General features: G+C 44.2%; 1 protein-coding gene across 2 annotated transcripts; it reads left to right on the plus strand.

Annotated features, from left to right (window-relative positions):
- The first annotated feature begins 1,807 nt into the window (after nucleotides 1-1,807).
- COMMD9 (COMM domain containing 9) lies at nucleotides 1,808-17,370 on the plus strand. 2 transcript variants are annotated; one of them, XM_023185532.3, is made up of 6 exons: nucleotides 1,808-1,927; nucleotides 9,072-9,197; nucleotides 11,612-11,751; nucleotides 13,078-13,112; nucleotides 13,900-14,003; nucleotides 15,212-17,370. In XM_023185532.3, the coding sequence occupies exons 1-6, from the start codon at nucleotides 1,877-1,879 to the stop codon at nucleotides 15,350-15,352; spliced, it is 597 nt and encodes a 198-aa protein (XP_023041300.1). In that variant the 5' UTR covers nucleotides 1,808-1,876; the 3' UTR covers nucleotides 15,353-17,370. The 2 variants fall into 2 exon arrangements, with proteins under 2 accessions (XP_023041300.1, XP_023041301.1); XM_023185533.3 differs by having other exon boundaries at nucleotides 13,900-14,075; nucleotides 15,212-15,345.
- The last annotated feature ends 9,382 nt before the right edge of the window (nucleotides 17,371-26,752 follow it).

The raw sequence follows: 26,752 nt of genomic DNA on the forward strand, positions 1-26,752 counted from the left end.
CCTCGGCCTCCCAAAGTGCTGGGATTAGAGGCGTGAGCCACCGCGCCCGGCCAAGACTACTGCCTTCTTAAGGCTCTACTGGGCCTAGAGAATCTCCTTCTAAGGTCGGTAATGAGGTTGTTGGCCAGATGCTTCAGTTCCTTGTCACCTAGGCCTCTCTGTAGGACTGCTTACAGCATGGCAGTTTGCTTTCCCCAGGGCAAAGGACTCAAGTGAAAGAGAGCAGGGTACATGAGAGAGCACCCAAGCCAGGAGACAGGAACTTCAGTCTTTTTGTTTGTTTTTGGTGCAGTCTTGTATAACCTAATCTCAGAAGTGATATGCCATTCACGCCCACCATATGCTATTCGTCACCCATACCAATCCTGGTACAAGGTGGGAGGTGTCTACACTAGGCTGTGAATACCAGGAGGATGGGATCATTGAGGGTCATCTTGAAGGCTGGTGACCACACTCCTCATTGCTCTAAAGTAAGACAAGAAGGCACAATCCTGCAAATAACAAAGCAATATCCTCAAATAAGTCACAAAAGTTCATCTTAGTCTAATCACTTTTTTGGGTGGTTGTTTATTTAACAAATACTCAATTTACCCAAGGCAATGGGCCCAACCCTATAGATACAGGCAGGAGTTAAACCTAGAACCTACACTGAGTTATAACAGAAACCAGGAATCAGGCCACGAGGGTACATGGAAAAGAGAGGCCAAGAAAGAGAGCTACAATCAGGACTCCGTGACAAAATGGTTCTAAAATCTTCTAACCCAGGAATGGGGTCCTCCTTAGACAATTTGTTTTCCTGGACCTTGACAACATCCCCACAGAAAATGGAGTGGAGGAAGGGGAAAGGGGAGGAGAGGAAACAAAGGAACAAATGTCCTTAGCAGCTTGCCAATTTCTGGAATTTCACAAATGGACATTCTTTCTCAAGCTCGAATATATCAGAACCCATTTTTTTTTTTTTTAGCTGGAATTTGCTTTTAAAAAGTGGAGGGTAAGAAAAGAGCCACCCAAATACTAAAGGTAGAGAAAGGAAATGTCTGTTTTGATGTACAGCCTCTGAGAACTGGGCAAATCAGAGTCCAGTTCTGCCTATGCAAAATCACTCTTTACAGTTATACTCATTATAATTACCTTTCTGAATAAATGAATTAAATCATTTCCATAAACCACCTCCCCCATCTCACCCCTGTATAACAAGAACCTAGCTAGGTAGTAGCTTTCATTCCATTCCTCTCTTGTCCCCTCTCCCAAACACTTCCTCACCTGCTCTTAGAATCAGATCTCCTCTATGACTATGGGAAAGTTACTAAAAACCCTAAATGATTATTTCCCAATCTGGATAATACTAATAATACCAGCTCCAACCTACTCTATAGGCTGAAAAACTATACACGCAGAAGTAATTTTACATTCTTAAAGACAGGGTGTGTGCGTGTGTGTGTGTATGTGTAAATTCCAAGAAGCCCCATATGCACAGCCTCATTTTCATTCCAAACACTGGTAGGCTGATCACTCCTGAACAGCTACGTTTCCAAGGCGCCTGACAAGCTTGCAGGTGCATTCCCCAAATGCGCCAGCCCACCCACACGGGTCAAAGGAAAACCTGTTTCCCTGACCTGGTAAGTAGACAAGTCAAGCCAATTTCCCCCCCGAGTAAACCATCCTCCGCCCTGGTTCCCCTAGTCCTTCGGTCCTACAGTCCCAGGGTTTAACCATCCAGCGGCCGCGTCCGTCTTGATCCGCCCTCCACCACCGCAGCACCACAACCGAAACGCCTTCCTCCACCCTGAAGCCCCCGGCAGGCCCTGCGACGGCAGCCAGCGAAAGCCACGTGACCTCGCTTCACTGGGTGCCGCGGTCATGTGACTTCGGGAAGATGGCTGCCCTGACAGCGGTGCATTTTGCAGCGCTCCAGAGCCTGCTCAAGGTAAATCGAAGGGGTGGGGACAGCGTGAGGTGGCCCTTTATCTCCGAGACTTTAGACGGACAGGAATTAGGAACAAATTGACCCTGGTGTGGAGCCAAAACTCTGCTGCTTGTTCTCTGTGTGATCCCAGGCAAATCGTTGCGTCTTTCTGAGCTTTTAAAAAGTAAGAACACAATATCGTTTTGACAGGAACGTAAGATTAAAAAAATAAAATAATGGGCATGAAGGCGCAGTACAACCTCCTGCTATTAGTCTCTGGGATTGGTTTTCGGTATTGGGGCATTGGAGTGGTAATTGCTAGACCCACGTTATCAGTTCCCCATTTCATCCCGTAGCCCCTCCTGCACTCCATAATTAAGAAATTATCTCCTACTGCGTCCGCCCAGCCCTCCGAATGACCTGTGCGTTCAGTGTTCCCCTGAGGTCCACATTTTCCCTACTAGCTTTGACCTGTGAAAGGGGCGGGACACTCTCCTGATAATCATTTGAAAAGTTGTGAGGTTGAAATGTACCTACTTAATAGGGCTTTGTAAAGCTCAAATGACGTAATAATAATAATATTTTATATATATATATATAAAAAATACCCCAGAAGTCCCCCTTTCACCCCTTCTTTGCTTCCTCACTTTCTTCCCCAACAGTAACCTCTGTTTGCTCTGATACAATAATAATATCATCATTATTATTATTATTATTTGAGACAGAGTCTCTCTGTTGCCCAGGCTGGAGTGCAGTGGTGCAATCTCGGCTCACTGCAACCTCCGCCCCCCGAGTTCAAGCAATTCTATGCCTCAACCTCCCAAGTAGCTGGGATTACAGGCGCCCGCCACCAATCCCAGCTAATTTTTGTATTTTTAGTAGAGACGGGGTTTCACCATCTTGGCCAGGCTGGTCTTGAACTCCTGACCTCGTGATCCACTCGCCTTGGCCTCCCAAAGTGCTGGGATTACAGGCGTGAGCCACTGCGCGTAGCCGAAATTATTTAACTTATGATTTGTCCTGTAGGAGAAAGGGCAGCTTTATTTTCCTTCGTAGAACTTGTCGCTAGCTATTTGCCCGTTGTCTGTCTCATAAGAATGTAAGATCCATCATGGACCTTTCCTTTCTTCCTCTCTCCCTTTTTTTTTTTAAACACCAAGTGAAGAGGGTTGAGTTACTCTCCTCAATTTATGGCACATCATCATCATCGGTTCATGTAATAGTCTGTTTTGTTTTACTTATTTATTTTTTAATTGCCTTCTTAGTGTTCATTAGCATTCTCCACTCCTATCTACTCTTTTGTGCACAAGTGTTAATGCCTAACAAGTAGAACAATAATACCTGGCACACAGCACGTGCTCAGTAAATAGCTGTTAAATGAATTAATAAATGAAGTAACAGAGCTGGGACTGGAAATCTAGGGCTCTCAGCTCCCAGCCCAGTGCCTTTTCACCTTCATTTTGGCTGCTCTGTACTTACCCCCGTCCCCATGCCTGTTGGTCTTATGCACTCTTTTCTTTTAAAAACTTTAAAAGATTAATGTGTAGTATACATACAGAAAAGTGCATAAATAATAAATTTATAGTTAAATGATTTATTACACACCAATGTAACCACCACCAAAGTCAAAAAATGAAATGTTACCAATACCTCAGAAGTCCCCCTTTCACCCCTTCTTTGCTTCCTCACTTTCTTCCCCAACAGTAACCTCTGTGTTTGCTCTGATACAATTCGTTTAATATTGCCCATGTTTGAACTTAACATAAATGGAATAATACAGCATATACTTTTTTTTATGCCTGGCTGCTTTTGCTCACCATTATGTAGCAGTAGTTCATTGATTTTCATTGCTACTGTCCTATGTACTTTCTTTTCTTTTTTTAAAAAAAATACTTAGACTTTTTATTGTGAGATGATTATAAATCCATATGTAGTTGTAAGAAATAATATAGAGAGATCCCATTTATCCTTTACTCAATTTCCCCCAGTTCTGCAGGATTCTGCAGAACTATATATATTATACATACTATTACGTATAGTATGTATATAATATATAGCATACATACTACATAATATACATAGTATATAGTATACATATATAGTATACTTACTATTATGTATAGTTCTGCATAGGGGATAAATGGGATGTCAATACCTAATCCTGCAAACGATAAATGGGATGTCAATACCTAATGTCAAAAGTATTGACATTGACAGTCAAAATACAAAACATTTCCACCACCACAAATATTCCTCATGAATAGCCACACCCTCCTTAACCTTTGGCATTATTCATTTCTCTAATTTTGTCATTTCAAAAATGCTATATAAATGGAATAATACAGTAAGTAACCTTCTGTGATTGACTTTTTTCACTCAGCCTAATTTTCATCCATGTTGTGTGTATCAGTAGTTCTTTCCTTTTTATTGCTGAGTGGTATTCCATGTAATGATTGTATGCCAGTGTTGTATTGTGTAGTTTTCAGCATACATCCTGTATTTCATTTGTTGAGCAATTGCAAATGGTTTTTTTTTTTGTTTTTTGTTTTTTTTGTTTTGTTTGTTTGTTTGTTTTGAGAGAGTCTTGCTCTGTGGCCCAGGCTACAGTTCAGTGGCACGATCTCAGCTCACTGCAACCTCCGCCTCCTGTGTTCAAGCGATTCTCATGCCTCAGTCTACCGAGTAGCTAGGCCTACAGGTGCCTGCCACCACTCCAGGCTGATTTTTTTTTCTTTTTGTATTTTTAGTAGAGACAGAGTTTCACCACGTTGGCCAGGCTGGTCTCGAACTGCTGGCCACAAGGGATCCACCGGCCTTGGCCTCCCAAAGTGCTGGGATTATAGATGTAAGCCACCACGCCCAGCCCGTATTTTTAATTTTAGTGTCCACATGTTCATTGCTAATATATAGAAATACAACTGATTTATGTATATTTATCTTCTACATGCAAACTTGCTAAACTCACTGTTTCTAGGAGTTTTTGATATATTTCTTGGGATGTTCTACATAGAAAATCATGTTATTTACAAATAGAGACAGTTTTATTTCTTCCTTTCTGATCTGCACACATTTTATTTCCTTTTCTTGCCTTATTTTAGTGGCTGGAATTTTCAGCACTGTGTTGATTCAGAGTGGAGAAAGCAGATATCTTGCCTTGTTCTCAGCTTTGGGGTCAATGCATTCAGTCTTTCACCGTGAAGTATATTGTTCACTGGAGGTTTTTTGTAGATACTGTTTATCAACATAAGGAAGTTCTCTTCTATTCCTGTTTTTCTGAGGGTTTTTATCAAGAATGGATGTTTAATTTTATCAGATGCTTTCTCTGCATTGATTTATATCGTGTGATTTTCTTTGTTAATGCGGTAGATTACATAGATTTGGAAATACTGAAGCAGCCTTGCATCTGTGCAATAAATCCCACCTGGTCATAGTGTATAATTATATATAATACATAAAATATATAATTGTATACAATATGTAAATATATATGTCTATTTGCTAATAAAATATTATATATATATAACTGATCTCTATTTGCCAATATTTTGCTAAGAATTTTCGCATCTATTTTTATGAGGGATATTGGTTTGTAGTTTTCTTATTTTTCTGTACAATTTTGTGCAGTTTTGGTATCAGGGTAACACTAGCTTTGTAGCTATAACAAATCATTTAGAAAGTACTCCATCGTCTTCTGTTTTTCTAGAGGAGATTGTGTAGAATCAGTTCATTCTTTTCTTAAATGTTAGTTAGAATTCTCCAAACTATCTGGGCCTAGAGATTTTTTTAGGAGCCTTAAAATTGTGAGTTTAATTTTCTTAGTAGACATATTAATTCAAATGATCAATTCAAGTGATCAATTTTGTATTAGGGGAGTGGAAGTAGTTTGTGTTATTTGAGGAATTGGCCCATTTTATTTAAACTATCAAATTTATGTTTATAGAATTGTTCATTAAGTTCCCCTTATCCTTTTGATGTCTGCAGGATCTGTGGTAATATCCTCTGTTTCATTCCTGATGCTGATAATTTGTGTGTCCCCTCTTAACTTTGTCGGTCTTGTCGATTTTTATTACTATTATGTATAGTTCTGCATAGAGGATAAATGGGATGTCAATACCTAATCCTGCAAAGGATAAATGGGATGTCAATACCTAATGTCAAAAGTATTGACATTGACAGTCAAAATACAAAACATTTCCACCACCGCAAATATTCCTCATGAATAGCCACACCCTGAGGTTTGTCGATTTTTATTGACATTGTCAAAGAACCAGCTGTTTGTTTCACTGATTTCTCTACTTTCAATTTCATTGGTTTCTGCTGTTATCATTGTTACTTACACTGCTTCCTTAGGTTTATTATGCTTTCCTTTTTATAGGTTCTTGAGGTGGGAGCTTAGATTATTGATTTGAGACTTTTCCTCTTTTCTAGTATATGCATTTAATACTATAAAATTTCCTGTCACTACTTGCTAGGCTGTGTCCCACAAATGTTGACATGGTGTGTTTTCCTTTTCACTTAATGTAATTTTTAAAATATCCCTGCGACTTCCCCTTTGACATATGAATTATTTAGAAGTGTATTGTTTAAGTTTATAAGTGTTCAGATATTTTCCTATTACTTCTCTGCTATTGCTTTCTAGTTTGATTCCATTGTGGTCACATAGAATACTCTCTTCATTACTTCACTTCTTTTGAATTCCATGTTTTTGTTTGCCCTGTTCTGTCTTCCTGATTGTGATGGTTTATTTTAGGTGTTGACTTGATGGAGGGATGCCTAGATGGTTGTTGAAGCATTGTTTCTGAGTGTGTCTGTGAGGGTGTTGCCAGAGGAAACTGATGTGTGAGTCAGTGGACTGAGAGAGGAAGACCTGCCCTCAATGTGGGCAGGTACCATCCCATTGGCTGGGGACCCAACTGGGCCAAACAGGTGGAAGATGGGGGATTCCCTTTCTCTCTGTTCTCTCCCTTCCTTCTAAAGCAAGATGCCTTTTCTCCTCTTACCCTTGGGCATCAGACTCTGGGTTCTTCGTTTTTTGGACTCTGGGACTTGCACCGGTGGCCTCCCAGTGGCTCTCAGTCTTTTGGCCTCAAACTAGGGGCTGTACCATCAGCTTCCCTGGTTCTGAGGTTCCCAGACTTTGACTGAGCCAAGCTGCCAGCTTCCTCTGGCTTGCAGATGGCCTATTGTGGGGCTTTGTCTCTGTGATCATGTGACCCATTTCCCCCTAATAAATCTCCTCTCACATACCCTTTTGTTTTTGTCTCTCTGGAGAGCTCTGGCTAGAACACTGGTGTTCCACAGTTTCTTGTTTCATTGCTTCCTTACTGTTTAGAGAATTTGTTTTAACTATTCTTTTACAGCAGATCTTGTGACAGATATTCTCAGTTTTTCTTCTTCTGAGAATGTCTCAATTTCCTCTTCATTCCTGAAGGATATTTTTGCTGGGTGTAGGATTCCAGGTTGACGGCTTTTTTTCCCTTTCAGCACCTGAAAAATATTGTCACTTCTTTCTTGCTTCCATGGTGTCTGATACAAAATCTGCTTTAATTCTAATTGTTTTTTTAATTGGTAAGATGTCATTTTTCTCTGCTTTAAAGATTTTTTTTTCTTTGTCTTTAATTTTCGAAGTTCAATTATATGTCCTGGTATCAATTTCTTTGGATTTATCCTGTTTAGGGCTCACTCAGGTTCTTGAAATATATAGGAGTATGTCTCTAAGTAAACTTGGGAAGTTTTCAGCTATTATTTCTTTGAATATTCTTTCAGTCTTGCCCTCTTTTATCATCTCCTTCCAGGACTCCAGTGATATGAATGTTAGGTTTTTCGTTAGGGTCCCACATGTCCCTGAGGCTCTGTTCATAATTTTGTCTCTTTTCTCTGCTTTTCTAATTGGGTAATTTCTACTGCTCTGGCTTCTGGTTCACTGATTCTTTCCCCTATTCTTTCCATTTTGGTGCTGAACCCATCTGTTGAGCTTTTTATTTTGGTTATTTTATTTTTCAGTTCTAAAATTTCCATTTTATTGTTCTTTATCTCTTCTATTTCTTGGCTGAGGCGATTTTAAAAATTGTTTCAAGCAAGTTCATAATTATTTGTTGAAGCATATTTATCCTGGCTACTTAAAATTCCTTATCAGCTAATTTTAACATCTGTCATCTTGGTGTTGACATCTATTAATTACCTTTTTTTCATTCAATTTGAGATCTTTCTAGTTCTTGATTTGATGAATGATTTTCAATGAAAACCTGGACATTTTCATATTGTGTTCTGAGAATGGATTTTATTTACATTTTATGTTTTAGCTGGCTTTCTGTGGCACTGCTTAGGCAGGGGAAGGGGGTGCTACCTCATTACTATCAGTTGAAAGTTGAAGTCCAGGTTCCCCACTTGGCTTCTTTTGATACCTGAAAGCAGAGGTTCCTTGTTACCACTGGGTAGGGGTGGAATTTCTGACTCCATATGGTCTCCACTAGTATCACAGAATGATAAGGCTTTTTACCAGCTGGTGGGGATAAAGGTCCCAGCTTCCTACTTGACCTTCTCTGACACCTCCCCAGCAGGAGTGTTGGGGTACCTCATTATAGCCTCACAAGTCTTCTCACTCAGGTCTAGGCCTCCCACTTAGCCTTTGTTGACACAGAGGTGGGTGGGGCTGCAGTTGTTCTATGATATTTTGACTGGAGTGTAGCAGTTATCATCTAAAAGTGTTCTGTCTTGGGAGGCTGCCCCTTTATTGGTCCTTTAGCTAGATAGAATAGGTATTTATTTTGGTGTTTTTTCCCCTCTGCATCCATTGTCATTTCCACATTGCCCTCTTCTTCAGCTGAAAGTCTGGGATATATGAAGCAAAAAAAAATCCAGGGAACTCACCATTGTGTCATTCCTTGTATTATGCGGTCCCTAGCAGATCTGCCTCCTTCTCTCCCTCTTCCAGGGTCTTATGTATGTTTTTTGTATCGTGTCCAGAGTGTTTGGTTGTACTTAGCAGAAAGATTAGGGAAAAGTACATCTATTTGATCTTCCTAGAATCCAAAGTCTTATGTATCTTTAAATTTTAAGTCTCAAAGGTATCATGTATGACTAAGACATTATTATTCAAAACATTTGTTATCAGAGTCTGAGTTTTGTTTTGTTTTTTTTTTCCTATCTGTGATTTAATTCATAGGCCTCCTCAAAAGATGTTGTCAGACAGCTGTGTCAAGAGAGCTTTTCCAGCTCAGCCCTTGGCTCGAAAAAACTCTTGGATATTACATGTTCCAGCTTGTCTGTGACCCAGGAGGAGGCAGAGGAAGTAAGTGTGGTCAGAAATGACCTTTGGCCACTGGCCCTCTTATTAGTCTCTTTCTTGACTTCCCAGTCATTGCCATGTCCAAGGAAAATCCCTTGAAACATCTGTTGACACTATAGCAAACTTTGATAAATGGGACTTGACTGGGAGAACTATACCCAGAATCAGAGCTCCTGACCTTTTTCTTTCAGACCTATTACCTAGACAATGTGGAATAAAAGGCACCCTTTCTGTAATTTTCTTTTCCAACCTGTAACGTGCTAATGCTGATAAATTGTTAGCTGGATAGCTTAGGGCAGACTTTTCAGGGATCTTTGAACAGAAGCTTGAGGCCTGCGTAAGATTCAGGAGTATGCACGGCTAGATTCCATCAGGCTTCCTGAGGGGTGCTTTGTGTATCTCACTCCCTCCTTAGCCCTCTGTCCCACAGAAGGTCCCCTTCTCCTCAGCTCACCTGATCTCAGCAGGTGGCCAACAGGGAGATTAAGCTAACTTGTAGTAAGTTATTATGTAGCAGTGACAGCCTTATCTTGTCAAGGCAAATATGTTTTATTTTTTTATTTTTTTGAGACGGAGTCCCGCTCGTCGCCCAGGCTGGAGTGCAGTGGCACAATCTCGGCTCATTGCAAGCTCCGCCTCCCGGGTTCACACCGTTCTCCTGCCTCAGCCTCCCGAAAAGCTGGGTCTACAGGCGCCCACCACCACGCCCGGCTAATTTTTTTCTATTTTAGTAGAGATGGGGTTTCACCGTGTTAGCCAGGATGGTCTCGATCTCCTGACCTCGTGATCCACCCGCCTCGGCCTCCCAAAGTGCTGGGATTACAGGCATGAGCCACCGTGCCCGGCCGGCAAATATGTTTTTAAAACAGCAGTTTCTTCATCTAAATGGGCCTATGTTTTTGAATTTTTTTTTTTATTTTTGAGACAGGGTCTCGTTTTGTTCCCCAAGCCAAGGGCAGTGGCATGAACATGGCTCACTGCAGCCTCGACCCCCCAGGCTCAAGCAGTCCCCCCATCTCAGCCCCACAAGTAGCTGGGACTGCAGGCATATGCCACCATGCCTGGCTAATTTTTGTATTTTTTGTAGATACAGGGTTTTTCCATGTTGCCAGGCTGGTCTCGAACTCCTGAGCTCAAGCAATCCACCCACCTCAGCCTCCCAAAGTGCTAGGATTATAGACATGAGCCACTGCACCTGGCGTATAGTTTTTGTTTTTTGTTTTAATTCTGGACCTTGTTTATTGAAATGAGCTGTAGAAAAGTAAAAGGAAAAAGCAAGATTATAGAAGTGATTTGGAGACTTATTTTGGGTTCCCCCCAAAGTAGGTTATTTAGGAGATGATTCTAGAAAACACAAAGCAGTGGGGAAAATCAAACAGGGAAGGCAAGTCAATAAAAGAGGATGTTAAGACCGGTTACTGCTATGGAAAACTTGGGATCCTGTAAGAAACCAAGTAGAACACCTGTCAGAATTGTTCCCCAGGAGGACAGAGAGGCCTGGCCATTTATCCGTGAACACCCACTCTCATTGGTGGAAGGTTAACTTCCCTTCACTTCCAGGTTGTGTCAGGTAATCTGCAGTGATATCAGAGAAAGCCCCAAAGCAGAGAAACAGTTACCTCCAGAGAGCTTTTTTAGGTTAGCTAAGTATTACTCTACTCTATTCACAAGACCACCATAAACCACTCTTACACTTCGTAGTTACAGATTCACTTAGAAGGACCTAGGATGGGAACACAGCATTTTAGCAGGACGGGCAGACACGCCTCTTCCCAGAAGGAACCCACACAGCTGGCCAGGAGCTGTTTGTTCTCTTTGCCCTCCTAGGCGACAGTTGAGAGGAAAGGACATGAATCCTACCACCCTGGATTCTAGGCCCTCACTCCACAGGAGCCAGTATCTCGTGTCACGGTTCAGTAAGTCCAGCTTCAGGTTCTCGAAAGGAGCCTGTAGCCACACGTAGGCAAGTCCAGAGCTACAGGCACCCTAGGTATTTATGCAGTCCTCTCAGTCCAGAGGCTTGGACCAATGCAGGGTTGCTTAGTAACACAGCTGACTTTGCACTGCTCTCAGGTTACCAGGGAAACAGCACCAGAAAGTTAACTGAAGGTCAGATTCTCATGCAGAAGGAAAAGGGCTATATTAACTCTTTGCCCACAAGTGGAGTTTCTGGCAAGCTGACAGCTTCCTAGGTCAGGCAGCTGCCTCTGTCTTCTAAAGCAACAGGTGAACTCCGAGGCAGGCCAAGGCATGTGGGGCATGAACATGTGCCACAGAGGCCTCTGGACTTGTGACTCAGTTGAATGACCGTGACAGTGTGCAGCCTTAGAGATGTAGAGCCCTACCCCTGGCCCTGCCTTGTGCCCCCTGCCTGCTGCTTCTGTTGCAGCTACAGGATGGTTCCGTCTATCTTGCAGCTGCTCCAGGCTCTGCACCGCCTCACTCGGCTGGTGGCATTCCGTGACCTGTCCTCTGCCGAGGCAATTCTGGCTCTCTTTCCAGAAAATTTCCACCAAAACCTCAAAAACCTGCTGACGAAGATCATTCTAGAACATGTGTAAGTGCTCATTTCTTGAAAGTCCCTTCTAACCTTTATATTTCTTATTATTTTTATTCTCATTCTGGAAGTAGTAATATGCTCATTGTTAAAAAATTAGGAAGCCCAGATAAGCAAAAAGAAAATAAGACACCTATAATTCCACCAGCCAGAGGTTAGCGTAGTCTTTTCTTAATGGAAAGCTTTTTAAAACATGTTTATTTTTTCTCTTTACACCTCTGTGAGAGGTTGATGTTTTGTTTTTGTTTTTACCAAATGGATCATGCTATTTTGTAACTTGCTTATTTTCTGTTAACAGTATTAACATAGTGACATTTCAGGTCAATATTTACCTTCAATATCATCGTAATGGTTAAACATATCCTATTATAGGAAGAAATGATGTACAATTTAATTTTAAAATTTTGTAGTGTTGGACACTGAGGCTGTTGGCACTTTTTCATTTCGGTGAACCATTTACAATGAAAACTTTGCTCGTGCTTATTTTTTTACCGGGTTAAAGGTAATGGACATTTTGGGGGTTTGGCCTTAAATGTTCAAGTTGGCCATTGGAAAGATTGCAATAGTTTTCCACAGTAGTAGGACACAAGTGGACCCCTCTCCCTACACCTTCACTGAGGGGATTTTTTTCTTACATTTTTCTCAGTTCCACAAATGACAATTTCAGTGTTCCCGTCTTTGACACTAGTGATGTCAGTTATCTTTTTCATATGGTTATTGATCATTTTTTTTTCTTTTGTGAAGTACCTGTATATTTTCTTGGCTGGGGAGTTCCTTTTAAACACGTACATTTTAAGCAGAATTGATTAACTGTTGGTTAGCAGAAGGCTTGAACAGACCTCTCTAATAGCAGTAACTGATAATACCTATTTACCAAGGGTTTTATTGTATATTAGGAACTCTGTCATACATGATCACATTTTATTATGTTTGTTGTAGCATTAGTCAGGTCTCTTTGGATGTGTTTTTGCAGAAGATCCAATATTTGTGTATGCAGTAGGTGCTCAATAAAGAGAAGATAAGTTGACCTTTTTTTCTGTTTTGTCTTTGAGAACAATAGCGCAATAAGATTACAATACATTGTATTTTCTTCTTTTTTGTCCTAACCTAGGAAAACTGACAACACTTATGGCCTTAACATCACTGAGTTTTGTAAAACAAATAAACAAAAGACTTTCTTGGGGGGAGGGGTTTCTGTGGTCCCTTCCTGTTAGCAGATGATGACAGGTCTGAAGATCACAGGAAGGACCAAGGTCCCCTCTCTATCACAAGAGTCAGTCTCATCCCCTTTCCATTATTTTTTCCTCATCTTTCCCTCTTAAACAGGTCTGCTTGGAGAACCGAAGCCCAGGCAAATCAGAGTGAGTACCAAGAAATCTGCCCCGCCCTTCTTACGTATCTCCCCAGCCTCAGCTCTCAGTCTCTCAGGTGATCAGCGATTTCAACAGAAACCAAAGTGAACCATTCTAGTCTCAGCCCATACTCTGTGTATGGTGGGTTTTTTTTTTTTTTTTTTTCCTAATTCTACTTTTTAACTTTTTTCTGATTATAAACATTATTATATAGGCATGTTGTTAAAAAACAGAAATATCCAAAGCAGAAAGTGAAGTACTTAAAATAATATTTCAATTGTGAAAAAAATCAACAGTGATAAAAAATAGTTTGACTGAATAAAAGTCCATGTTTAATACATGGTCATGACACTAACTCTGAGCCAGCCACAGTGCTGGAGCAGTTTGTCTGCATTAAGTCATGGAGTCCTCCTGACAGCCCTGTGAGCTAGGCTGATGAGCAAATAGAAGCTCAGAGGTTAGATAAGTGGTAGCACCTATATTCAAGTCAAGTCCATTTATCTCCACAACAAGAGCTCTTACCACTATTGCTGAAACTACACATTTCCTAAGCCTCAGGCCATGATTTCTTCTCTGCCTTATGTCAGTTCTCATTCTGCCCTAACATCTGAAGGGCTGGATGTTCAGGAAGAAGCCTGGATATGCTGCCACTGTGAATTAGTACTAAGTTCAGGCAGCACAGAGCAATGGGTAAGGCACATGACTTCCTGTGGGTCTTGGGCTTTGTCTGTCTGTCTCCCTCAGAGACTTGCTGCATAGACCAACAGAGCATTGAGCTGAGCTGTTCCTTCCACAGTCTCTCTGCCACGCCTGGTCGATCTGGACTGGAGAGTGGATATCAAAACCTCCTCAGACAGCATTAGCCGCATGGCCGTCCCCACCTGCCTGCTCCAGATGAAGGTACATTCACTATCTTGCCATTAGAAAGAAGAGGCAGCACGCCTGTGGCCATCTAAAACACCAGTCTCCAAGGTTTGGGATGTCTAACCCATATGTTTTTAAAAATTACCATATCCTTTATGCTCCTTTGTTTAGTTACAATGTGTATGCATACTACTGTATTAACATATTATGGACATATTAAAACAACAAAACAAATGCAAAACATTTTTAAAATAATTTGCTGATACCTAAAGGTAACCCTATATATACTCTTAGCAGTTTAGCTTTAACAATAGTGGTGTGCTTCCAGATTTTGAATAGCCTGCCTGATCATTTCAGTGTACTCTAGCCAACTTCTTATCCAGTGATTAGGCTGTCATTATTTGTAACGTGGCTGCTCCAGAGTTTCTACGATGGCCGGGCGCAGTGGCTCACGGCTGTAATCCCAGCACTTTGGGAGGCTGAGGTGGGCAGATCATGAGGTCAAGAGATCAAGACCATCCTGGCCAACATGGTGAAACCCCCTCTCTACCAAAAATACAAAAATTAGCCAGGCGTGGTGGCGGGTGCCTGTAGTCCCAGCTACTCAGGAGACTGAGGGAGGAGAATCGCTTGAACCCGGGAGGTGGAGATTGCAGTATGCCGAGATCACACCACTGCACTCCCGCCTGGTGAAAGAGTGAGACTCCATCTTAAAAAAAAAGAGTTTCTGGTCTACATAACCAGACACTCAGAAATTTAACAATTGTAAGAAAATGAAGAAGTAAGGGTGCCTCTAGCAATTAAGTTTTAAATATTAGTGAAGCCTAACTTCTTTTATTTTTTTAAACTAAAGGTTGTAAGATTGTTCCTGCATCCCGGTGCAGGATTGTCTTAATTATCCAACAGAGCCTGCTCCTTAAATACAATGTAAACACACATAATGTTTTCTTACTTGAATGCTGAGAGTTAGGGTATCAGAGAGGTGAGTGAGCCTTGGCTTGGCCTTCTTTGATACGTACCCCAGGCACTTGTTACAAATGGAGACTGACCCAGGCCTCTGAGGCATCTCCTGCCCTCTCGCTTACTGCTAAATGACCCAAGGGCTGGTACTCTCTAGTGCTTAGGAAAGAGCCTGTCTTCAAAGGTTCAGCAGAACTGAGCTCAGCCTCGCAGGTTCAGGGCTGACTTACAGGGAGATAGGAAAAGAGGCAGCTTTGACTTTCTGGGCTATGTTCTCTTTTCAGATCCAGGAAGATCCCAGCCTATGTGGAGACAAACCCTCCATCTCAGCTGTCACCGTGGAGCTGAGCAAAGAAACACTGGACACCATGTTAGATGGCTTGGGCCGCATCCGAGACCAACTCTCTGCCGTGGCCAGTAAATGATCTAGCCAGCTGCCAGGGCCACTGCCGTGACCCAGCTGCTCATGAGCGATAAATGTCTCCCCACATGCAGGCTGCCCTTGCAGCTGCAGCTGACAACAGGCAGGATGGTGGGGACAGCAGGGGGCTACTGCCATCCAGAAGTTACAGTTGGATTGGGAAGAAGCAGCCAGATCCCCCGCGGTTCTCCTCACTCATCTTTCTCTTTCTGAAGCTGGAGAGCAGAAGCCCCCATCTTTGAAAAGCTCCTGAGTGCAACTTAATTACCACCATGGCAGGGGGAGGGAACATTTGCATCGTCAGTTGCCTGTGCATAGCTGTTTGGGAAATTCAGGCCCAAATCATGCAGTTTATCCAATACGTTTGTTTCCAACATTAGCTCTAATTAGTTCATTTCCAATCCCAGAACACATGAAGGGAATCAGGTGAGAAATGCCAGCAGTTCCCGCTCCTCTGTCAGGGAAGCCAGGCAGAGCCCACAGAGCATGGTCCATCGAGAGTGTTCCCTGAGCTCCCTGCACCACGCTGGAACCCCTCTTCAGTGCAGGAAGTCTGAAATGGGTACTAATTCCCTTCTTCATGAAACCAGGGCCCTCCTTCACCTGATGCAGCCACTCCTAGGTGAAGAAGTGGGAATAATTGGAAATAAACAACAGTTCTAAACTTTCATGATTTTTGTAGCTTCTTTTGTCCCCAAGTTATGGCCTTTGGCCAGTACTTTCTCTAGTTTTTGAAGATGATCCCCACTTCCTAATTCCCAGCTAAGCCCTTGACCCATGGTGTGATATGAAATCAGGCAAATGAATCTCAACCACCTTCTGTGTTTTCACCTGTTACGTAGAACAAAAGGAAGCAAGGCTAATCGTCAGTATGTGCTTGTTACAAGAGCTGTGATGAAGGCACTCCTTCGAGTTTAACCAAATGAGATCATCTCTGTCATGTGCCTCACGCTTCACGGGGACTCCATGTGTGAAGATCTCCCTTCCCTCTCCAGATCATCCCCATGGCAACAGCTTGCAGCCTGCTGTTCGAGTGCTTTGCTTTGGCAGCTTCTCTGCTAGTTTGTGTACTGAGTGAATGGAGGAGGTAAATCCTCAGATTAAGAATATGTTCTCAGGAGTCAGGCAGCCAACGTCAGAAGCCAGCTCTGCTTCTCAGTGGTAAGGTGCTTGACCTCTAGATCTCAATTTTCACCCACTTTGTACTTTTTTCCTAAATTAAATGAGTATAATAGTAGTACCTACTTGATAGGACTTTTGTGAAAATTAAATGATATAATGCACCTAAAAACACTTAGTACTGTTACAACTAATAGGAAAGGCTTTGATTATTAATGGATGAGAGTAGAAAGCTTGGTGCCTTTATTGTCTCATCTACTATAACAGAGTTGGTGTGAGAATTAATACTCTTATCCTCCCTTTATTGACCAGGAAACCAGCTCATTGAGGTTGAGTCATCTGCTGGTCATTAAGAGGTAGACCCCTATTTCTCTAGCCTGTCTACAACACAGGACTTTGCAAGGAACATGGAATTCTGTGACTAGTGCCATTTGGAAAATGTTGAAACTGAGGTACAGATGAGAGATCTTACCTCTGCCTACCCAGTGGGATACTAGGAAGGTCAAGGGAAAAAAATTCCAAGCTCTTCTTTATCTGCTATAGGAAGTGAACATTCAGTTTTTTGCATGCAATGACAAGAGGTCACGGACCCCAGAAGTCAGCCCACTACTTCCAAGTTGAGAGCCCCTGGTTGTACCCTCCAGTTGAGCTCACCCTTGTCACAAATTTACCCCTCTCCTTTCCTTCCATTCCCCATGACCTGCAGAGAGAGATCTCATATACCTTTCTCTTGGCCTCCCATGGGCATTCAAAAGAAACACTTGAAGCAAGAAGCCCAGTAGAGGTGTCTGGGCAGTTGGACATTTCCTTTAGTCAGATCTGTCCGAATAGAGCCATCTGGGTACGTGACACAGAGGGCATTTGATAAATAATTGGAAAAGTCAATACAAGTTCGCTACCCTTCACCTCATGTGTTCATTTAAGGCATTTGTTTTCCTCTGTAGTGATGATGGATTGTTTGTAGCTACCGTATTTCTGGTTGGCCTGGCCCTATCTCAGAAGGGCCTCCTGGCTGTATCTGTTGATCTCAAAGGAAGTTGGCTCATTCACTGCTTGTCTGGTTTCCCAGTAGTACTTTGTGTGATGAAGCAGCTGTATACAAACTGTCCCTTCCTCAGGGAGTGGCAAGGTTTGGATGTCCAAACTCCATCCACAAAAGGACAGTGATCAATCTCACTGGTGCCTGTGCTGGCTGCCCAACACATCCCACCCACCCACCCACCCACCAACAGGGGTCAGCATCTGCCTGAATCCTGATCAAATGCACGTGCCACAGCGATCGTCTCATGAGTGTTCATGATTCCAATCAGCCAATCTGAGTCTGTCCCTGGGGCTTTCTCTGCTGTAACCAACAGAGACCACCTCCTGCCTCTTAGGCTCTGACAGGCCAGTGATCATGGGGTCCATCTTCCTGCACCCCGAAAGCCTGTTTGTAGTTGGAGAGGCCATCTAGACCCCAGAGGTTGGGAAGAAGATGAGAAAATCTCCGTGCCTGATGCCAATCCCACTCTTCCTCCTTGTGTATTCATCAGGATGGACTAGGCTTGTGTTAAGATCTACCCAGGATTTGTTTTAATCAGGAATGGTAAGACTCACAGGCACAGAGGTGACTGTCATGAGGAAGAAGTCTGCGTTCACAGAACCCTAGAAACGGGAGGCATGGCATGCCACATAGGGCCACGTGGGGAAGGACCATCTCTTTGGGGCTTTTGGGGAAGTTGGAAACAGATGCTCCTTTTCTTTCCTGTTTATCATTAAACATTGAGTCACTTGTCTCTAGGAAGGGGACTTCTTATTTACCCCTGGGTTGGGAAATAAATCATGACAGCAGCAAGTAGACAGCAGAGAAGTGTGTGATCTGAACATTTGTGGGATGCCGTGATCCCTGGAGGAGCCCTTCACACTGACCCTGTGAATGGCCCTCAACACATGCGCGAGCAAGGAGCAAGCATTCAGAGAAGTGCTCTCGCAGTACTCCAAGGAAGAGGCTGAAATTTGACTTCAGCAAAGCCCAGAGGGAAAAGGGAAAGTGGTTTATGAGTGTCCTCAGGAGCTATCACATCCTAGACACTAGGCACTTTCATCTAAATGACTCTCATGACCCCAGTGCTGTCAGTGATCGTCAGTCAGTGGATCAAACTTGTCCCTTGGCATAAGGAGGGTATCCAGTCACTCCTGGTCCCCTTCAGAGGGACCTTTTGAGAAACAAATGTAGCCAATTACTTATATAACCCCAGGCACTCTGTCCTGAATCCTGGGTGCTCCACCACCATGGAAAAATAGGTTAGTCCCAGACGCATGACACCAGCCTATGAGGCAGCTCCGGGACTCAGCTTCTCGAGCATCGCAATTTCAAGCTGGGAATTAATGGCAACACCTGACAAAAAACAACACCTGACAAAAAACACCACCATGCAGTAGCCATCAAGCAGGAAGTCTGAGCACTCTACTCCCAGCTGTGCCTTGCCAAGCAGTGGCTGCTGTCTGTTGGGTCCGGGTAGTAAGTCAAGATCAGTCTAAGGACATTCCATCTCCATCTGGCATCAAACCACCCTGCTCACTGTTCCAGTCGTTCTCAGAATTTGTTTTAATCAGGAATGTTAAGACATAAGGCACACAGACATGGAAATGATTATCATGAAGGAAGAAGTTTGTGCTCATAGAGTCTAGAAGCAGGAGGTGTGGCACACGGGGCCACGTGGTTCAGAAGGATAAGTGTTGGTCAGGAGGCAGAGAGAGGGGAGAGCATGGCCCCAAGCCTTTATTGGGGTTTTCATAGGAAGGAATGGTTAAGGCAAGGTATATATGCTGACTAAGTTTAGGGTTGGATAGTTTGAATAATTTGGGTGAGTTCAGGGCCATAGGGATGGTCCCTAGTTGTCTGGCCCTAGGGTGACTTAGGGCAGGGGGAGTATTGGCTTGGCGTGTGAGAGTTTGGTTTTAAAAAGACGGGGAAGATGGTTGGGAGTGTGGGCTCTGGATTAGTTGGTTTGTACATCAAAGGCATGCTCCCAGGAGAACTGTTTGTGCGTGCGCTCTCTCTCTCTCTACTTCTCTCTCTCTCTCTCTCTCTTTCTGTCTAGGAATTTGCTAGCCCTGGATGGGGCGGCTTCTTTAGATCAAGGACCCAAATGCTAGAGCATGAAGAATACAGAAAATAAGAACATATACTCAATACAAGGTTATGCTGCAGTAACAAACAATCCCAAAATTGTCGTGGCTTTGTACACAACCAAAGTTTCGTTGCCAATGCTGTACATTCACTGCAGGTTGGAGGAGGAGGGTGGGTATTCTGCTCACTGTAATCACTAAGGGCCTAAGATGATGGAAGCTTCATCTCAACACATGCCTCCACAATCACCAAGGCAGGGAAAGGGACTATGGCAAATTGCACCTGTGATCTTAAAGCTCCTGCCCAGAAGTACCAGTCAAATCATATGGGCACACCTAACCATGAAAGAGCAGAGAAGCCGAATCCTCCCATGTGCCAGGACGGAAGAGAAGCGGGATATTTGTGATTAGTCCTGACGACTACTGACAACTGTCACTGGAACCAAAAGATTCCTCTTTCGCTTAAGCAAAAGGAAGAATTGTTCAAAAGAATTGTGGCCGAGCGCAGTGGCTTGCGCCTGCAATCCCAGCATTTTGGGATACCAAGGCAGGCAGATCACTTGAGGCCAAGAGTTTGAGACTGGCCTGGGCAACATGGTGAAACTCTGCCTCTGCATAAAATACAAACATCCACTGGGCATGGTGGTGTGTGCCTACAGTCCCAGCTACTCAGGAGGCTGAGGTGGGAGGATTGCTTGAACTTGATCAAGGTGTCAGTGAGCTGAGATTGCACCACTGCTCTCCAGCCTAGGTTACAGAGTGAGACCCTGTCTCAAAATAAAAATAAAAATAAAAAAGAATTGTAATAATACATGCCCCGACACCCCATTTCAGCTTTTTTCTCATGATATAATGATAAATCTCCTCACCTGTGTGGCACATGAGAGCACCTGAAACATTTTCTTAGATATCATCTTACCTCTTCACACAACCTTCTCGGGTTATTGGAGCATCCATTCACAAGTATTTGTGCATTTTACTGAGGGGAAGTCAGCTCGGAGTAGTCCGGGGCTGAGCTGGAACTTATATCTGGGGCTTTCAATTCAAAAGCCGGTGGTTTCTCCATTCCTGCCTCAACCTGGGGAAGAGAAAACTCATGATTCTTTACAGATCACCTAAATTTCCCCTTTAAAATTTGGCAACTTTCGGCTCACTCCGTCATCAGTCCTGCCTTACCATCTCCATCCGGATCATGGTCATTTTCCTTTGCCTCCCTTTTCTGGTGAGTTTTAGTTCCAAAGACAAATTGGCATGAGGACCAGACATTTGGGTTCTTCCCACACAAGCCAGTTATCTAAATACACACAGTGGGCACCATGTCCAACAGTCATTAGTCAAGCTCTGTGGTCTGGTATTTACAAATTTCCAGGAAACGAGTCCAGCGTGGTGCGAGAGGCTCTCCGTTACTTTGTTCAGTAAGCTGAGATGTTATCAGAAGCGACGGTTTTCTAAAAAATTATTTGTTTTAATATTTTAATCTAGAAACCATTGGCTACCTGGCATTTTGAAAGTTTTCCAGTGGTTGAACATTTACAAGAACAATTGTGAACCTGTGACCGTTGGCTTCCAAATATTGATCGTTCCTGAACATGCTCTTAGCAGCATAATATTGACCTTTACACAACTTCCTTCTTTCTTTGGTGCTCACATTTTTGTGATTTAATCGTCCTTTTTACAAGTACTTCAAGAAAAAATAAAGAATATTTTCTAATAGTATTCCCTGGTTGGTGTCAGAGGACCCTAATCTCTAAGGAGAGGGAATGGTCCTTTATTTGGGGAAGTGTCAGTAGTTCTTAAAGGTAGGTCTGAGAGGCTGAGTTTCTATTAGCCCCAGGCCATTGGGAAAGTCTCTAATGGGCTTTTAGGTCTCATCTGTAAGTAGACATAAGATAACTCCTTCAGTAATGCATCCCATAAATTTACAGTAAACTGCATAGACCCACAGGCTGAAGAATGGAACTTTCTTGGCTATTGTTATCAATGTTGAACTAGCTATATGACCTAAGACACATACCACACAGTAAAATACAATACTGTCCCAACAAACTGAATGATAAATTATTTGAGAGATGCTTTGGGGTATCAGAGGGCATGGGGTCATTGTTATACACATGCTGGATCCCCAGCTCAGGGGATGGCCTCTGGTTAGAATTTCAGGAACTCTGATAAAGCTCTTGCTCAAGATATTTTTGCTTATTTGCTTATTGAACATCAGGGAGCAAGAGCCACTGTATTAGGATATTGATTTGGCTGCTTTAACAAAAGCCCAGCTTCTGTGGATTAAAGAATTTAGAAGTTTCTCTCTATGTAAAAGTCTGAGCTGGTAGGAGCTTTGAGCGAGTAGGATGGTTCTGCTCTGGTTCATAGACTTGAATCCTTCCATCTTGTTTCACCAACCACCAGGTACCACCCTCATTGCTGTGAGCAAAGCCTGTGCACCATCACCCTCCAAGTCTATATCCCAGCCATGGGAAGGGGGAAGGGGTAGACGATGAGGAGGAGGATGGTATACCCCAGAAGTTGCCACATTATTTTCACTCATGTCCCACTGGTCTCCATCACATGATCTATACTTAGCTGCAAGATAGGTTGGGAAATACAGTCTCTGCTGGGTGGTCCCGTGTGTAGCTAACACATTGGGGTGGGGGAGGGCAGGAGAATAAGCCAGTGGGTTTCTTGATTTTACTGAAATAGAGCAGATAGAGACAATTCACAGGTACTGTCATAAACACCCACTCAACTGACTACAGCTCAGTGTGGCTTAATTTATCAGTGACTTCCCCGGAAGCAGGTTTTCTGCAGGAAGAGAAAAGAACAGAAAGGAACTGTGCGGTGGTGGGGAGGAGCGGGTGGTGATGTGGCTGCTTCTTGAGGACAGAGACCATGTCTCATTCGCTTGATATCCATGATAGCTTCCACTGTGTCTGGTGCACAGTAGATTGCCCCATAAATGTCCCTTTGCATCCCACTTCTTCCACAAACTCACGGGATTTGACCTGTGTAGTAAATGATGCCTGAATTAGATTGAATGCAATAGAATGGCAGACTGACAGAATTCACGCTCACTTGAATTGCTCGTCCTAAATCGACCTCAGCTGGGCCCTAATTCACCAACTAGGTGATTTCATCATTCTCCACCTTTCTTTCATTCTCCAGCATTGATTTCTGGTCTTTATTGGCTTTGAGTCTGTGAGTGTGGGAGATTGGTTCATAGCAGTCTCCCAGCCACACTGTTTGGCTTGGGTAGGAAGAGGTAGGGATTGGGAACTCTGGGTGAGGGTAGGAAGGAGCTGCTGCTGCTGAGGTGGTAAGTGGAGGGGCAGATGTGGACCTTCTGAGCTCCTGCCACTGCAGAGTTCAGGGACCAGCACTTCCAAGGGGTCAGCAAAGTCTCCAACTGCTGGAGGAGGGCAGGAAAGAGGCACTAGCCCTGGGCCTGAGCAGAGGTGGCCGCACGGTCACCAGGGCTTTGCCCCGCCATGCCCTCTCTCTGGAATGCCTTCCCTTAATCCTTCCCTAATTCCTATTCATGCTTCTGGGTTCAGGAGCAGCACCTAACAGGGGCCCAGGAAGTCAAATTAACTGGCCTGTCTTCTCCACCTGCGTTTTCTCCGTCATTCCTCGGCGCGCTGCATTTTAATGGTCTGTGTCTGTGCTTTCCCCCACACACTGTTCACCTTTCTGTTCCCCACACCTAAGCGCACAGATAATGGGCAGCTTCTGTGGGTACTGAGAGCTTCCTGGCAGCAGCTGAACTGAAGTGTATCCCTGGGGCTACTTATATAAAACAGATCATCGGTCAAAGGGCCATACCCCGTTTGGTGACCCAAGGTTCTCATGCGCAAAAGCCAAACCTCACCTGGGCGCAGCTGGAGCTTGCCCGAGATGCCCAGCAGATGGCGCAGTCGTCCTCCTTATCGTCCCACCCTGGCCTAAAATCGGAACAAAGACCAGGAAAGCTGGGGGAAGGTGGGGTAGTGGGCAGGCCTCTCCTAGAAACCCGCAAGGGGAGAAGCTTCCTGCAAAAGCAGCCCTCAGGCCCAGGCCCCTTCACCTACAGAACTCTCCCGCTCAGGCCCTGGGCAACATAGGCAGAGAAGGCAGAAGACAGAGCAGGCAGGGCAGGCCCACCCAGGGCGCCCGTTCAACATGCTCCCCAGGCCCAGCTGCAAAAGCCCCCAGGGTCTCTTCGGTGCTTCTGAGATGCCACCATTAGGGCCCATTAGATACAACTCTTCCAGATCAGGTGTTGCTCATGGCAACCATGCAGGCCCCGCAGACTGTCCACAGTGGAACTTTCTAGACCTGGACAGGTGGTAGAGCCAGGATTCAAATTTAGGCGTGCTTAGAGCTAAGTCTCAGTTTCTTCATCTCTGAAAGAGAGAGATGGAGAGTATTTTTTCTTGGCAATGCCGCTTGGAGGGATTCATTGTGCATGAAGGTGTCTGAGAAATAAAAGATGCCGAATGTTGGTTTAACTTCAAATATGTACACAGGTGCCTCCACTGGGGTGAGCCCTTCCACAGCTCAGAGGATTCGTCAGTTCTTTTCTGAGAGTAGGTTTGATGTGATGGGGTTGAGGGGGGTGGGGACATGGCAAGGAGCCCTTGTCACCTCTCATCTGGACAAGTCCAAAGGCCTCCAAACTGGTTCCCTGCCTCCCATCATGCCATCCCTCTCTCCCTGCCTCCCATCCTTCCTCCTCATTGCTGCAGGTGTCTTGCAAAGGGAAATCTAATGTCACTCTCTTGCCTAAAATACTTAAACAAATACTCAGAATAAAGCCCAAACTCAGAAAAATATTATTCAGTGTCCTTTACAACCTGATTCCTGATGACATTTTAGTCTCATGAAATAAAATTAAGAAATGGACTTAAATCAGAATCAGCAGTGCCTGGACCAGGGGCTGGAATGGGTCCTGGGTGATGATTTGGGTCAGCTCTGGGCCTCAAGGCCGGAAGGAGTGACAGGATGAGGAAGAAGGGAAGGAGAGGGCTTGGTAGCCCACATTGTCCAATTCTCGATCTGCCTTTTCTCGAGGGCAGGGCCTGGGACAGTGCCTGCAGTCAGACAGATACTCAGTCAGGATTTGTGGAATGCATGTAGGAATGAAAGAACAAATGAAGGAAAAAAATGAGTATCCTGACAGGGACTAGGGTTGACTGAGTGATCACTGTCAGTACCACCAGCCACTGTCTTTTGCTAACCTCAGAGGCTGGAAGGGGCACTACTGGAGGACAGTGAGGCTAAGGAGAAGAGAGCTCATCTCAGCTGCACCATCTGGGATCCTGCTCTAGGGGTTTGGGTAAAGGTGACATCAAGGGCAGAAATCCCACAGCCTGCTATGCCGACAGCCTCTGAATGCTCTGTCCCAAACCTCCCAAGAAAGTCACCCGGGCTGCAGAGCCCCAGGGAAACCCCGTGGTCATCCAGGGTGCATGGGCATGGCTGCCGGCCATCTGTTTCCCAGGATGGCTTTCTCCCTGGCACAGATGGTGAATCCAGACTCCTCTCTCCCATATCACACAGCCAGCTGCGGAAGACACTGCATTGCTGCAGTCTCTGCCTGGTCTCTCTCATGACCCCATTTTCCACATCATTCACCTCCACTCCTCTCCATATGTTGGTTTCATTTCAACCTTATCCAAAACGAACTCCTCCCTCTGGTTAGTCTGTTGAGCCATCTCACAAAATGAAATTCATAGCATCTGAGGCAGTGGGAAACTCTTCTCTTGGCTTGTTTAGCAGAGGCACGGGTATTCCCTTCATCCCCCCTCACCACCTTAGCTCATCCTCATCATGATCTCTCACCTGGAATACTGGATTAGCTTCTGAAGGGCACCCTGCACTGACCTTGTCCTCCCCAAGTCCAGCCTTCTCAGAAAGTAAACTTGATCTAGTTTTACCCCGCAAACCTGGTCCGACCTTCCGAGGCTTCTCCATCTTAGTAAATAACAGCTCCAACCAGAGACGTGGGAAACGTCACCGCCTCCTTCTCTGTCTGCCGCTGCACCCACCCTCCTCCCATTTAATCCATTAGCAAGACTTGCTGGTTCTCGATCCAAAATATACTCACATTGGTCCATTTCTCTCCATCTGTGCACCAACTTGGTCAATGACTCTGTCATTTCTCACCTATGGTAGCCTCTAAGCATGATGACATCTGCCAACCTCTGCCTCCTGAGCTCCTAACACTTTCCTTAGCACTCCATTCACACCAACCTTCCTTTAGTTCCAAGTGTCCTCCAAAATCTTTCCAGCCACAAGACCTGTGCACTCACTGCATCCCCCACCCACCCCTCACCCTGCTCCGAACTGTAACACTCTTTCCCCTGCTCTTGACAAGACTGGGTTCTTCCCGTTTTTTAAAGGCTCATCTAAAAGATCACTTCCTTAGAGAAACTTTCTCAAGCTATGCTCTCTAAAGAGGATTCTGTCTTTTATTCTGAATCACAGCATCCTGTTCATTTCTTGCCCCCCACCACCCCACGCCATGGAAAGTCTCACTAATGCAGTGAACTGATGTGCATTCTAATTTATTTACCATGCTCATTTTCTGTCTCCCCACTGGAGACATGAAGATGAGAAACTTGCCTATCTTGTTCAATGGTATATCCCCATAGCCTAGCACAGAGTACATGCTCAATAAAGATATGCTAACTGAATGTAATAAGTGAACGGAAGATGCATCATGGCTCTGTCCTGCTTTTCTCTGTCAATGGTTTCCCAGTTTGCTGTCAAAACTCCAAACTCCACAGGGCTCCATTAGAGTTTCTTCACGAACTCACCTCAGCTCACCTTTCCAATGTCCTCATTAGGTTTATGGGGAACTGATCTGGAAAGGTTCAAGCCATAATGGGTTCCATGGTGCAGACAAGAGCCCTGGCCTCGCAGTGAGAAAAAGGGACATTGAACAAATGATCTTTATGATTCCAGGCAGTGCTTCCATTCTGTGCAGTCTGAGGTTTGTTTGGGTGTGTGGTTAGTTTGTTTATTTGCTGTTTGTTTTTTAAACCATAGCTGGGATGAAACACTGAATCAAGAAGCCAAGGGAGAAATCTGAGAACAGAGGCAACAGCTCTTGCTGTCTTGGGTGACTGGGAAGGGATATGCAGAGATCAGGAATCCCTAGTGTCAACTCAGGCCAGGCAGCGTCAGGAGTCTCAAGAAAACA

This window comes from Piliocolobus tephrosceles, chromosome 13 (assembly GCF_002776525.5).
Source record: "Piliocolobus tephrosceles isolate RC106 chromosome 13, ASM277652v3, whole genome shotgun sequence".
Lineage (NCBI taxonomy): Eukaryota > Metazoa > Chordata > Mammalia > Primates > Cercopithecidae > Piliocolobus > Piliocolobus tephrosceles.

Coding starts and splice junctions, on each gene's coding strand:
- COMMD9 (XM_023185532.3), top strand. CDS start 1,877: ATGGCTGCCCTGACAGCGGTGCATTTTGCAGCGCTCCAGAGCCTGCTC. Junction 9,198..11,611: donor CCCAGGAGGAGGCAGAGGAA/GTAAGTGTGGTC, acceptor TCTATCTTGCAG/CTGCTCCAGGCTCTGCACCG. Junction 13,113..13,899: donor CGAAGCCCAGGCAAATCAGA/GTGAGTACCAAG, acceptor TTCCTTCCACAG/TCTCTCTGCCACGCCTGGTC.